This window comes from Caloenas nicobarica, chromosome 1 (assembly GCF_036013445.1).
Source record: "Caloenas nicobarica isolate bCalNic1 chromosome 1, bCalNic1.hap1, whole genome shotgun sequence".
NCBI classification, from domain to species: domain Eukaryota; kingdom Metazoa; phylum Chordata; class Aves; order Columbiformes; family Columbidae; genus Caloenas; species Caloenas nicobarica.
The window spans coordinates 200,534,876-200,546,931 of NC_088245.1; the positions used below are offsets into that span (position 1 = coordinate 200,534,876).

At 42.0% G+C, this 12,056-nt stretch overlaps 1 protein-coding gene across 1 annotated transcript; it reads right to left on the bottom strand.

Annotated features, from left to right (window-relative positions):
- Positions 1-885: 885 nt before the first annotated feature.
- On the bottom strand, positions 886-11,332 carry BIRC2 (baculoviral IAP repeat containing 2). Its single transcript, XM_065656338.1, has 9 exons — positions 11,139-11,332; positions 7,508-9,588; positions 7,300-7,399; positions 6,001-6,079; positions 5,366-5,414; positions 4,101-4,343; positions 2,640-2,894; positions 2,454-2,495; positions 886-1,623 (listed from the first exon to the last, which is right to left on the bottom strand). The coding sequence occupies exons 2-9, from the start codon at positions 8,379-8,381 to the stop codon at positions 1,430-1,432; spliced, it is 1,836 nt and encodes a 611-aa protein (XP_065512410.1). The 5' UTR covers positions 8,382-9,588; positions 11,139-11,332; the 3' UTR covers positions 886-1,429.
- Positions 11,333-12,056: the final 724 nt, after the last annotated feature.

Sequence of the window (12,056 nt, forward strand, 5' to 3'; positions counted from 1 at the left end):
CATAGGGTGCTTTCTTTTTAGAAGAGATAACTCATGTAGTATAGCTACAGTCACGTGTGAAGTGATGAAAGCCAGTTATATGCACACAACTTGCAAATATTTGCAACCTAAAACTTCAAGAAATGGTATTTTCACCACAAAACCATATTTTTGCTGGCAGGTCTGAAGACCGAGGGGTCCACACTTGGTCATTAAGCTATGACTGACTTGGCAATTAGAGCCAAACTGACAGCACCCCAGCAGGACTTAGATGCCATTATCCTAGTAGTATTCTACTGTTTTGACCTGAAATCCTTGAAAAATACCTATGAACACTTTCCTTCTGTAGGTATCTACTATGCAAGGGATCCAGAGCTGAAAGGAGTAAACTGAGAGTCAACCAGTAAGGAAACAGGAGTCCCTAGATACCAGCTTACAAAACAAGACCCAAGACTGCAAGATCCTACTATTCAATTGCACAATCACTACAAGTCCCAAACAGAAAAGTAGCTTTTACATTTTAATCCCTAGCATAAAAGCTGTATTGCTATATAGCTTCCCTCTGCCTCATCTCTAAGGTGATGAGGACCATTCCTGGCCAGGATTTCTATCCTTTAAGAAAAATCAAAACAGAAGGAAGTACCAGATGCTGTTAGGGATTTTTTGGAGGTTTGTTTTTAAAATAATGTTAAAAATCTGAACCCCCTACTTTACCAGAGGGAATCATGAAGCAGCACAGAAGCTCACTGTTCAAAAAAATGAATGATAGACACACAGAATTAAGTTTTATTGTACTTTTGTGGGCAAACCACCAACCCCGAACTTTTGTGAGGAAAAGACAGAATTCCAGTCACTGCAGTCTACAGAGAAAAGGCAATAATGGGAACAGAGTAATAAAGCACTCACTTCAGAAGTAGAAATATTTTAATTCAGTCTTCATATAGACTATCATTAATACACACTACACAAGTATCTAGACACAAACAAAACTCTAAAAAAGTCCTGCTGTTCCTGCAACAGTTGGCCTCTTTTCTGCTCAATTCCACAAAAAAGCCAAAACAAAATCAAAATAGTAGCTGAAGTTAATTAATATTAAATACAAATAAACAACAATCTTAATGTACTTCCTCACTTCCACATGGAGGAAACTCATGAGAAGAGTTATGCCAAACTCCATTTTAGGAACTCAACCGGAAAGTTTATTCAAAGCCACAAAAGGGCATACTAGTAAAACTGCTTTCCTTACTTAGAAAACTACAAAAACCTCAACTTAGTATTGAGTTAGTTTTATCAACAGAAATAGTCTTTGGCAAGGAAGATCTAGCATATGGTGTTTGGTAGTGGATTAATCATCTTCTGCATCACAATTTTCCATTCTTAAGACACTGCTGGCTTAAGCCTCAGCAGTTGGATTATGACAGACACAAAGACATTTTGCAAGTTTCCCTCTTTACGAAAGAAATGTACGAACTGTGCCCTTTATTGTCCCCCTGCAAATTGGGCACTTTCTGAGGGAGGGTGCGCATTCTTTGCATACCACTAAGTGACCACATGGAATAAAAACAATAGAAACTTCTCTGTCCATGCAAACTTTACATGTTCTTTCCTCTTGCAGTCTTCTTAATTGTTCTTCCATAGGTAAACCTGGAAAACAATATGTAACTTTTTAAGATTCCTTCAAATTAGAAAAAAAGCCATGTTCCATTTCACCCTGTACTTTCCTGTCTGTATTCACTAAATATAGATGGCAGTGAGAAAATAAGTACATTTTCCAGAGCTCAGAAAGTGGCATGCAAGGCACTAGTCTGTACTTTCCACTTCTATGAGATGACAAACGGCTCAGAGATTGGAGGCCAACTGCAGTTCCTCAGACAAACCAATGTTTACATTTTAGCAAATGCTGCACTTTTCTTGCTTGGATATTGGAAGCACAGAGCACAGCCTGACTGGTGGAAATAAGCTATAGTCAGGCTTGTATACTTTTCTGCAGTCTATTAACGTATTAAACTACAGAACTAAGAACCAGAGCAAACTCAATCTCATGCCTGACAAGTTTTTATCTACCCAGCTGTTGATGAGGTCAAGCTAGACCTTAGGACACTTATAACCCACTCTGAAAAAGTAGAGATGATGCTGTGGAATGCTAAACTACTATTCACCGTCCAGTCTTCAGCAAATGCCTGAGTGAGAGCTTGTGGCCAGATCAAATCCAGCGTGTGCTTTAATTGTCAAGCTCCAGAAAGCTCTGCCTCGTATGGCGAAGCACGTGTGAGGGTATAGTTTACAGCTGATAGACTTGCTCGCAAGTCTGCACATGCACTTAACTTTTTCAGGTAAGTCCATCTCACCAAAGCACAATTAGGGAGAGAGTAAAGCATAAAACCTATTTCTTAACCAAAGTAATTTTCTTTTTTACGATGTTAGTTTTTCGTCCCACAATACCCTTTAAAGTAAGAAGGCAGAGTTTATGGTACCTGAAACATCTTCTGTGGGAACATACTTCATGTTCTTCTCCACTAAAATAAGAGAAAAAAAATCCTAGTCATTTGACTGATCTATATTCAAACAGCATCTGAGGTTTTTTTAATCTTTAGGTTGCTATGACAACACTGGTTAGACTTCTATAAACTTATAGCCTTTAAGAAAAAAAAAAGACATACCAAATAAGTCTTTGTACAGGACAGGGTCACAATCTCGTAGACAGTTTCTGAATATGCTGGCTGCTTCATTTCCTTTCACTAAAACTGTATCTATCAGCTCCCTTGCTTGCAACGGTGTCTGAGTCTTTTGCTTAATAACATCATGCTCCAGTTCTGTTATCACTTTAGCAGATAGTAAACTCCCAAGGATTGGAAGTACACATGTTAAACGTTGGAATAAAGCCATTCGATTCTTCCGGATTAAGGACAAATCATCTGGAATGCAAAGAGGATTAGATGTTTGTTAGGAATACACTACTCCAAGTTTTTGTGCTTAAAAACAATTGATACATTCTTTAAACTCTACTTGAAACGCTTGCTTACTACGCAGCATTAATAAAGACCTCAGTAAGTTTTAGTGGTATGTACATGAAGAACAGACTTAATAAAACCACAATATGAGCAGCTTCTGCGCTGAAGCCTTTTCACCAATGAAACCTCCTCCTCCCATGTCTAGGTTAAATTTTCTGAGGGGATCTTGTCTAACTTCATGCTAGCAAGGCTTATGTTCTCTGCAGAATTGCAAAGAAAAAACAAAGCCTCTGCATAATACCAATGCTGACAATCAACAGGTTCACTTTAGGCAGTGGCGGTCAAAATCATGTCTGAAATGTGGATAGAATCAAGCTTTTCTAAGAAGTGTCCAACAGAATTATTATATGTGCAAGAAAACCAGAAGTAGAGCACAACCAGACTTGGGAGGTGTGTGGTTTTTTTTTTTAATAGTCTATCACAAACAACAACAAAAAGTCATTTCCATTAAGATTTAATGGCTGAATCCATGTTTTGATAGAATATGCAAGTAGGGAAGAAGCGGTCTTAATTCAATTTATAATTGAGAAGTTTCATTACTGCTTCACAGACTCAAAAATAGGATTGTTTTAGGCTTCAAATTTTATATGGTACTAAAACAATAGGAAATGTTAAAGACACATCAAATAAACACTGTTAAATAGCTGACCTACATGGCTGAGTCAGACACAGCAAAGCAGATCTTTGGCCATCTTACAGAATCTAAATTTGTAAAAGTTTATGGCCTCTTCTGGGAGGTGGATATGGTGGCTCACCAATTCAAGTAGCTTAAAGAGCAGGCAAATTTTGAAAAAAAAAGAGAGTGTGCCAAATAAAGTATTTTCGTTCCATTTATTTTATTAACCGCAATATAAAGGCCCACAAATTTTTAAAATATGGCTTTGTTCCTGTGGGGAGAATCAGGTGATTCTGAACCCTTGACACCTGTATGAACCTGTTCCTGAAACAATGAAACGATTCCCAGACTGCTACTTCTATACAGATATCCTGACAATGCTTTTACAGAAGCTGAACCTCATAGCAATTAAACTAAATCACTAACCCTATAAAAGCAATTATAAAACCTACACATAATACAAACCACTGCTTTTATTCATGCCTTATGCGTACCTGATGCCACTTCTTCAAATTGTCTCTCTTTCTCTTCTTCTCTCTTCTCATCTTCAGCAGTGAGCAGATCAGCCACAAGATCATTAACAGTCTTGTAATTTTCTCCAGCGGCCAAGATTTTACTTTGCACTGTTTGCTTTATTAGCCTTCTACTGAATCCCATCTCCAAGGCAGCTTTAACCACAGGCGTGTTCATCATGATTGCATCTTCTGAATGACTCTCTCCAGGCTCAAAATGAATAACTAATCAAAGAGGAAAATCACCGTGTATAATATAAATGAAATACCTATACAACCCAGAAGTTGGGCACATCGATATTACCTACACACATGCATGAATACATGAATACCTAGCATTAAAAAGTGTCAATGGTTAAATAGACCTTTTTAAAAAAGTAGTTAGTTTTAAAAACAGAAGCCAGTTACTTAGATTCAATTGGATTGAATCCATGAAAAACTTCAGTCCATGTCAGGCCTTCAGTAAAATCTAGAATAATCTAGAGAAACCACAGAGAATGCCATTATGTCTTAGCAGCCTTTTTTTTTTTTTTTACACTTAGTTATTTCTAACTTCAGCCTTGAAAAATGTCTTGGGGAGGGAAGAAAATTTAAAAAAAAAAAAAAAAAATCACAGTTTCTAGTACAAACAATTGCTCTGTATTTTCCATTCAACTTACTAAGCACCAGACACGTGGGATTCTGACTCACTGTCCTCAATTAGGAAGGACCATGACAGCGTAACCCACTCACCTCCAGTGTCTTTCTGAGCTCAGAAAGACTTCACTTCATCAGATTGTCCTGCCCTCTCCTTGACCAGCACTGCTGAACTTGGAGCATTTACCTAGCTATGTGCCTAAAAGTGGAGTTGCATCACTGCATAGTCATGACATCCTCTAGCAACTGTTGCCACCAAGTTCAATACCATAGGTCTATTTAACAAATGCCAAATCGACTTGTTTTGTTTAACCCAACCACAAAACTAAAATCCACAAATATGGCAGATGCCAAATATTCAAAACCAAAAATCTTCATATGATCTGCTAATATGGAAACTGGGAAAATGAAAGAGCAGAACTCTTACAGGTGCTTCCTTGAAGTTTGTCCATATAATGCCAAAACTACCTAACTTTTATCATTAGTTAGAAAACCCTTATAATATTGTTGTTTCCAATAAAAATCTAAGACTTATTAAACAAATTATCTTTGGATAGCAAATCATTAAGTTTGCAAAATACAAGTTTAAGAACATGCTTGAATATACATACTTGGGGGATCAATATTTTCATCAACAGGCATATCGGAGGTTGATAAGAGCTGTGAAACAAAAGAGAACTACATTAGTTTCAAAGTATTGCATTTCCCCCTGCATGCCTCTCTAACACATTCTTCCCTCATCAACCATGCAAAGCTCTTTATCTGAATGGCACCCGTTACATATTTTACATGCAATTACACGTCTGCAAATTTATGCAACTCTGTAATCAACATACAGTTAGTGCTGGCCACTTCCACGGAGAGAAATTTGGCTTACTCTTGCCAGAAGAGTTATAGAGAGAAATAGTTCAGGCTGTCCATGACGCATTTCTGAAATAACAATTACTGATCTACATTATTCACTGAAATACACATAATCAGAATTTCCCTCTCCTGACATGAAGGAGCTTACTTTACTGCCCCGTAACACTTTCCATAAGTAATTGGTATATGTTAAACTCTACTAGTCCAAGTCCACTAGCCATGGTTCAGCACTGGTTTCATTTCTCATGAAGAGCATTTATTGTGTTAGAAACCCAGCAGAAATACATGCAGAAATGAGGCAGAAGGATGGATTGAACTCCCAGAAAGAACATAGCACTCTGCAACAAGGGAAAAGACAAAGTTATAGAAGAGTGAAGTTTACCTGTTCAAGAAGATGGGGGAACCTGGCCTGAATTTGACTTACAAATTCCACTCCTTTTACACGAAGCAGATAGTCACACCTGAAACATTGACAAAAGTATACTAAATCATACTTTCTACTTGCCAAATTAAAAAAAATACAGAAGAATGAAACAGTTTACAACAACACACCATAACTTAAATACATGTTTCTCTTCCTTCAGAAGGGAAGGTTCTCTTAACTGGAAGCTTGATGTAGCCTAGCAGTCTAGACACTTTGATAAAGCTTTCCCATGATGTTCAGCAGTCAGAAGGCTCACACACATAAATGCAGCAGCTTTAAATTCTACTAGCACTTCTAATGAAAATGGCATGTCATGAGAAATGATACCCTGTCAGCGTCACTACAAACTGCAGTGATAAACTGTTTCCATCTTGCACCTCACCATTCTCATCTCCTACTCAAATCATTCAAAAGAATTTAACAAAATTTAACACCGCTATCAAAGCCAGATCTGCTTCATTAATGCAGAGTCGTATCTCTCAAGTACATTTTCTGGAAGGCATAACACTGAAGGGAAAAAAGGTGTCATTTAACTCTACACACATCGTGTAGTCCAACAGTACCTGGTATATTGCCCATGAAAGACTAGTTGGAGATCTACGATGTGAAGAATTACTACTAGCTTTCCTGAAACTAAGTGAAGCTATTTCTGTCATTAATGTAGATGGAGATTTCCACAAGCACAGATAGCAATGAGGTATGCAATTGCCATTTAATTATGGGGGACATTTAAAGAAGTTACTTCTGTCATTTTTCCAAGAGACATGTTAAACAACCACTGAAACCCTCTTCACAAGCCTTTCCACACCTAAGAAACTAAACCACACCTTCTGAAAAACTGGTTCAAGAGCATTCAGTGTGGGCACAGAACTAGACCAAGGCAGCCAGGTGTTCCTTCTACTCCATTTCTCACCAGCTTTTTCTCTCCTCAGTCTGCTTTCTGACTGCTTCTCTTAGGTAAGTATGTTCATTAACAACACAGCCTCACTCACTAATAGCAATTTGGGGATGCACACAGCTTTCGATTATGAAACAGAAAGCATTAAATATCATGCTTAATGAAGAAATGTTTTAATTAAAGCCACCTTAGCACTTCAGAGCTTTTAAATAGAAGTACATGAAATACATCCAAATGAAAGAGTGAGTTTGTACATCATATGGTGAAGTTAAAACAAAACTATTAAGTGCAATATATATCTGTCAAAATTAGAAGTATTTAAGGATGTGTACGAATTATGATAAAGATTTGCAAGTTACCTTGGGAACCACTTTGCATGCTCAATCCATGGATCATCTCCAGATTCCCAGCACCTCAACCCACCATCACAGCAAAAACACTTGACATCATCATTGCGTCCTTTAAATAAAACAAGGCAAAATATTTAGCAAACACTCACACAATCTACTTTGAAGTAAATGCTGACATAGCAATATGAATAAAACTGGAGATGTCTGTTTTTCCTACCTACGTAGTAAAAGCCAGCATCTGCAAGTTGTTCAGGCTGAACTGGAATTCTAGTTGGCCAATTTATGAATGTTTTAACACGTGCTTCGTGGGTTTGCATGCTCACATTTGAGACATTGAAACATGGTTGGTCACGGGTAAGGTGTTCCACAAAAGGGCAGTTAGGAAAGTGTCTCCGATGCTCTGACACAGCATTGTCTTTTGGTTCCCAGTTACTCAGCCGACCACCACAGGTGAAACAAGCAACTTTGTCTGCTGTTCCCAAGTAATAAAGTCCAGCCTTTGCCAGATCAGTGGGTGACAGAAACGTCAGTGGCCATGAGTGAAAAGTGCGTAGTCTAGCATCTTCTGTACTCATAGAAGGATTGTGAAGTTTAGGTCTCAAGAAGGAAAGGTCTTCAGCTGCCCTAGTGGTTACTAGGTCTTGAGGAAAACTGGAATATGAGCCACTGAAATAACTAACTTGTTCTAAACTTGGAGGAAGCGTTACGGAATGTAGAGATGGTGAGAGACTGTTTGCGACCAGAGGTGAAAAGGCCGAATGAGAGGACAGCCCAAGGTTGTTAACTGAAAGCATGTTTTGAACAAAACTGCAGCTAGGATACAGCTGTTTATGTTTTTCCATAGCATTATCTCCTGGTTGCCAGGTGTCCAATGTTAAGCCACAACTGAAGCACTTCACTTTATCTTGCACACCAGTGTAATAAAACCCAGCCCGGGCAAGACTCCGTTCTGACACTGGCACGTTAACAGGGAAAGTAGAAAACGTCGACATTCTGTAGAGTTCACAGGATAAATCATACTTCAGCTCACCACAGAAAGCACTCTGCTTCATGATGCTAGCCAAGAAAGGGCTATTCTCCATTATGTTCATAATGGACTACTTTTGGATGAATGGGACGAGTCTTCCTCTGGGAGGTAGTTGTGTGCATTAAAGGCAATTTGGAATAACCCCTGCCTGTACAAAAGTAAGAACCTGAAAATGAAACTTTAATGTGCAACTTTGAATTCGTATGTGAATAGAATCAGCCTCAAGATCAACAGCCTTGAAACATTTGAGAAGTTCTTGTACTTTAGTTTACACAACTGCTTTCAGGACAAAAGCTGCTTCATCCCATTTTTACAATTGAAGGAAGCATGTAAAAAAGGACTTTCCCTTGAATCATACAGGCACCACGTGCTTTTCCTTGTACTGTACATCTGGGAGAGCAGCATCAATTTGTCAGGCTAGTGGAGGTGGGATCCAGAGGGGAAAAAAAATCTCAAATGGGTTTATCAAAATCCTTTGTCAATAAAGAAACTAAAATGGGGGGCAATTAAAACATATATTCTGGTTAAAAATGATGTGGTTAAGTGATTTAAGAACTATTTCACCCTAGACAGCTGAGAAATATACAGCTTATACACATGTAAAGATTTTAGTTGTCAAACCACATTAGGAGGCTGAAAATAATGGTTTATCATGCTCAAAAGGTATTTGAAAAAAGAGCCTCTGAACTAACATTACTGATCTGATCTACTTGCTACTACTAGACTTCCAGAAAAACCCTCAACTTCTGCATATTGTTGTAATAATTGTAAAGACTGAAGAAGTTAGTGTCTACTCAACTCCACATATATTGAGTATTGACCTATAAACAAATACACTGTCTCTGACAAGGAGGAACTCTTAATTAACAAGACTGGAATAGCTCCAGGCTTTTCTCTCTATAACGTTGTCAGCACAGACTGAACAGAGCATTTCAATTTTAACCGGGTGCCTTAGTTACAAGTATAGAGTTATTAAATTTAACATAAATGAATTTCCTTGTGTCGGGACATTCTAATGTTTTATACTGTTGAATTAAGTTTTTTCTGTATGCCATGTTTATGGCATACAGAAGCAAACAAAATCGTTAGATTAAAAAAAAAGAAAATTTGAAGCCTTAGTTTCTTTATTCGTGCACAGAACTACCTCCCAGAGTTCAGACTGAAGTCCCTTCTAAGGTGCCTACGCCTCCATGTTGATACTGACTGTTCGCAAGAAGAAATTGTAAGAATCTATAGTTTCAATCATTTAATTCTTTTCTGCAGAACAAAACCTGTAGGGAAGAAAGAGAGGAATGTTTCAAAATATACAAAATGAGGTGCGTGTTATGGCTATACGAACAGAAACTGCACAAATTGAAACACTAAAATCTCAATGTAAGCTTTTTGTAATGTTAGCTAGAAAGTTTCAGGGAGTCAACTTTACACACTGTCACATGGACTGGATCTCATACACTTAATTTCCCTGTTACTGACACATATGCAAAACTGTTTAATCCACAAACAGAACTTCTTTTGGTAGACGGATCAATCAGGCTGCTTGACCACAAGCTGTGTAACTAAAGGTAAGATCTTGTACTAAACAAGTTACATCCATTTAAATTGATTTAAGCCTGCAGATTTTCAAACAACAGAGATCCTGTTTTGTTACACTGACTTAAATACTTGAAGCACAGAACACCGGCAAAACTGAACTTCACCAGAAACTCCAGGTAAGGGAAAAGACAAAGTTCAAAAGTTTTTAAATATATAAACTTATATTTATTCACATATATAGATAGCGTTCTATTTTACAGTATCAGTTCCTAAAAAGTCCCTCTAGGAGAGACTCAAAACAGATATCCTTGTCATGATGACACAGCATTAGAAAAATCAGCTACTGGAAAACAGCAGAGCATTTCCTACTTGATAGCTCTTAGAAGATTTGTTCTTGATACGGTCACACTATTACTACTGCGAGCTTCTTAATCAAATGCCTTACACCAACCCACTCCTTTAACGCAAATGGTGGGACTAAGCTATCAACGTACATGAACCATGCCAGTCTGAGAAGGTAAGCCAGTTGACATACTGGAGAAAGTCAGAGCAAATGCTAGAAATATCAGAGCAAACTGCGACCCTGATAATCCTAAAACATTTACGATCAGTTAAACCTCAGATCCTGTGGTCATTTTCTGCCAAACTTTCTTCTTCTAATATTATACTCCACTACAGCCCTGAATATCCTTGATTTCCAGCCACCCAACTGCTCCGAATCTCATGGGTTTTTTCTTCCATTACCCTGCGGCGACATTAAGAAGTTTTTTAAGTCCAGAATAGTGATGTTTAAAGCATAGGAAACTCAAAGCTCTTGTGTCACAAACGAGGCAAAACCAGTTTACCTTCTGAGCACCCTTCGCTAAGTCTACAGATCTCGAGCACCGAAATGCGCGGGTCTCACACCCCCAGCGACAGCCCCGCGCCCCCCGCCCGGCACGGCGGGGCCTCGCTCCCCCCCCGGCACCGCGGGCTGCCCGCAGGGCCCAAGCCCCGCTCCCTGACCCAGCACGGCCCAAGCCCCGCTCCCCTCCAGCGCGGAGAGCACGGCCCGGGGCAGGGCAGGCCCCTCAGCCCGCCGGGGCTCCCCTGCCGCCGGCCGAGCCCACCAGCCGCTGGCCGGCGACGCGAGGCCGGTGAGAGGTGCGGCCGCCGCCTGACGCGGCGCATCCCCGCCCGCCGCCCCCTCAGCCGGGCGCCGAGCCCCGCCGCGGCTCACGCAGCAGCACCTCCCGGCAGGGCCCCGGCAGGCCGCGACCCGGCCCCCGCCGCACCCCCCCGTACTCACGGCCTCCGGTCGGGCCCCCCGCAGCGGGCGGGCCTGGTGCGCACCCCCGCCTATATACGGTGCTTGACAAGGGGGCGGCGGGGGGAAGCGCCCCTGGCCGGTACGGCGCCGGCCCTGGAAACTCCGAGGGGAAGCGCCGCACCGGGAAAGCCCCGGCGCCCCGGGCGCATGTGCGGCCTGACGGAGCCGGGCGGGGCTGCCCCTGGCGCGTCTGTCCCGCCGGGAGCCCGGCCCCTGCTGGCCGAGCGCCTTCATGTGGCGGCCGCCGGCGGGCGGAGCGTTCCCGTGGGCTGCCTGCGCCCCGCGGCCCCGGCCTCCGCCCAGCGGCTCCTGCGTGCGGCCGGGCCGCCCCCTCGCTCGTTCCGGTAGCTGCGCTGCGGGGTGAGCGCGGCCGCGGCCCCGGCGGCAGCGGGGATGTTCGGGACTTTCCTGCCGGCCGGGGAAACCCGCCAGAAGAGCGCGCTTCACCCGGGGAACGGCCCGGCGGGGATTTCCAGCCCCTGCTCCGCGCCGCCGGGCAGGGGAAGGGCTGGAGGGGCCTGCGGGCCCCGGCGCTGGCAGGAGCCGCGCGGCTGGCGCAGCGCGGCCCTTCTGTGGCCGTGCGAGCTGCGCGGCGCTGCGCTGCCCGCAGCCATCGGCCGCAGCCGCTCCTGCAGCTCCGTCCTGGGCGAGCAGGGGACTTGCTGCCCACCCCGCGGTTCTACCTTTTCTCCTCGATACCAGGGTAAAACACGGATGCTTGGCCACATCTAATATAGGCAGCTCTGCAGACTGCAAGAGGGGAAACATAACTGGTGAAATACTTCAGTCTTTAAGGTCACGGGGAAGAACAGGAGGGAGGTAAAACAGAATATAAATTTCCACCGGAGGGGCTTAAGGCAGTATGTCTGCGTAGAGAAACCTGAAAAACTTCCACAG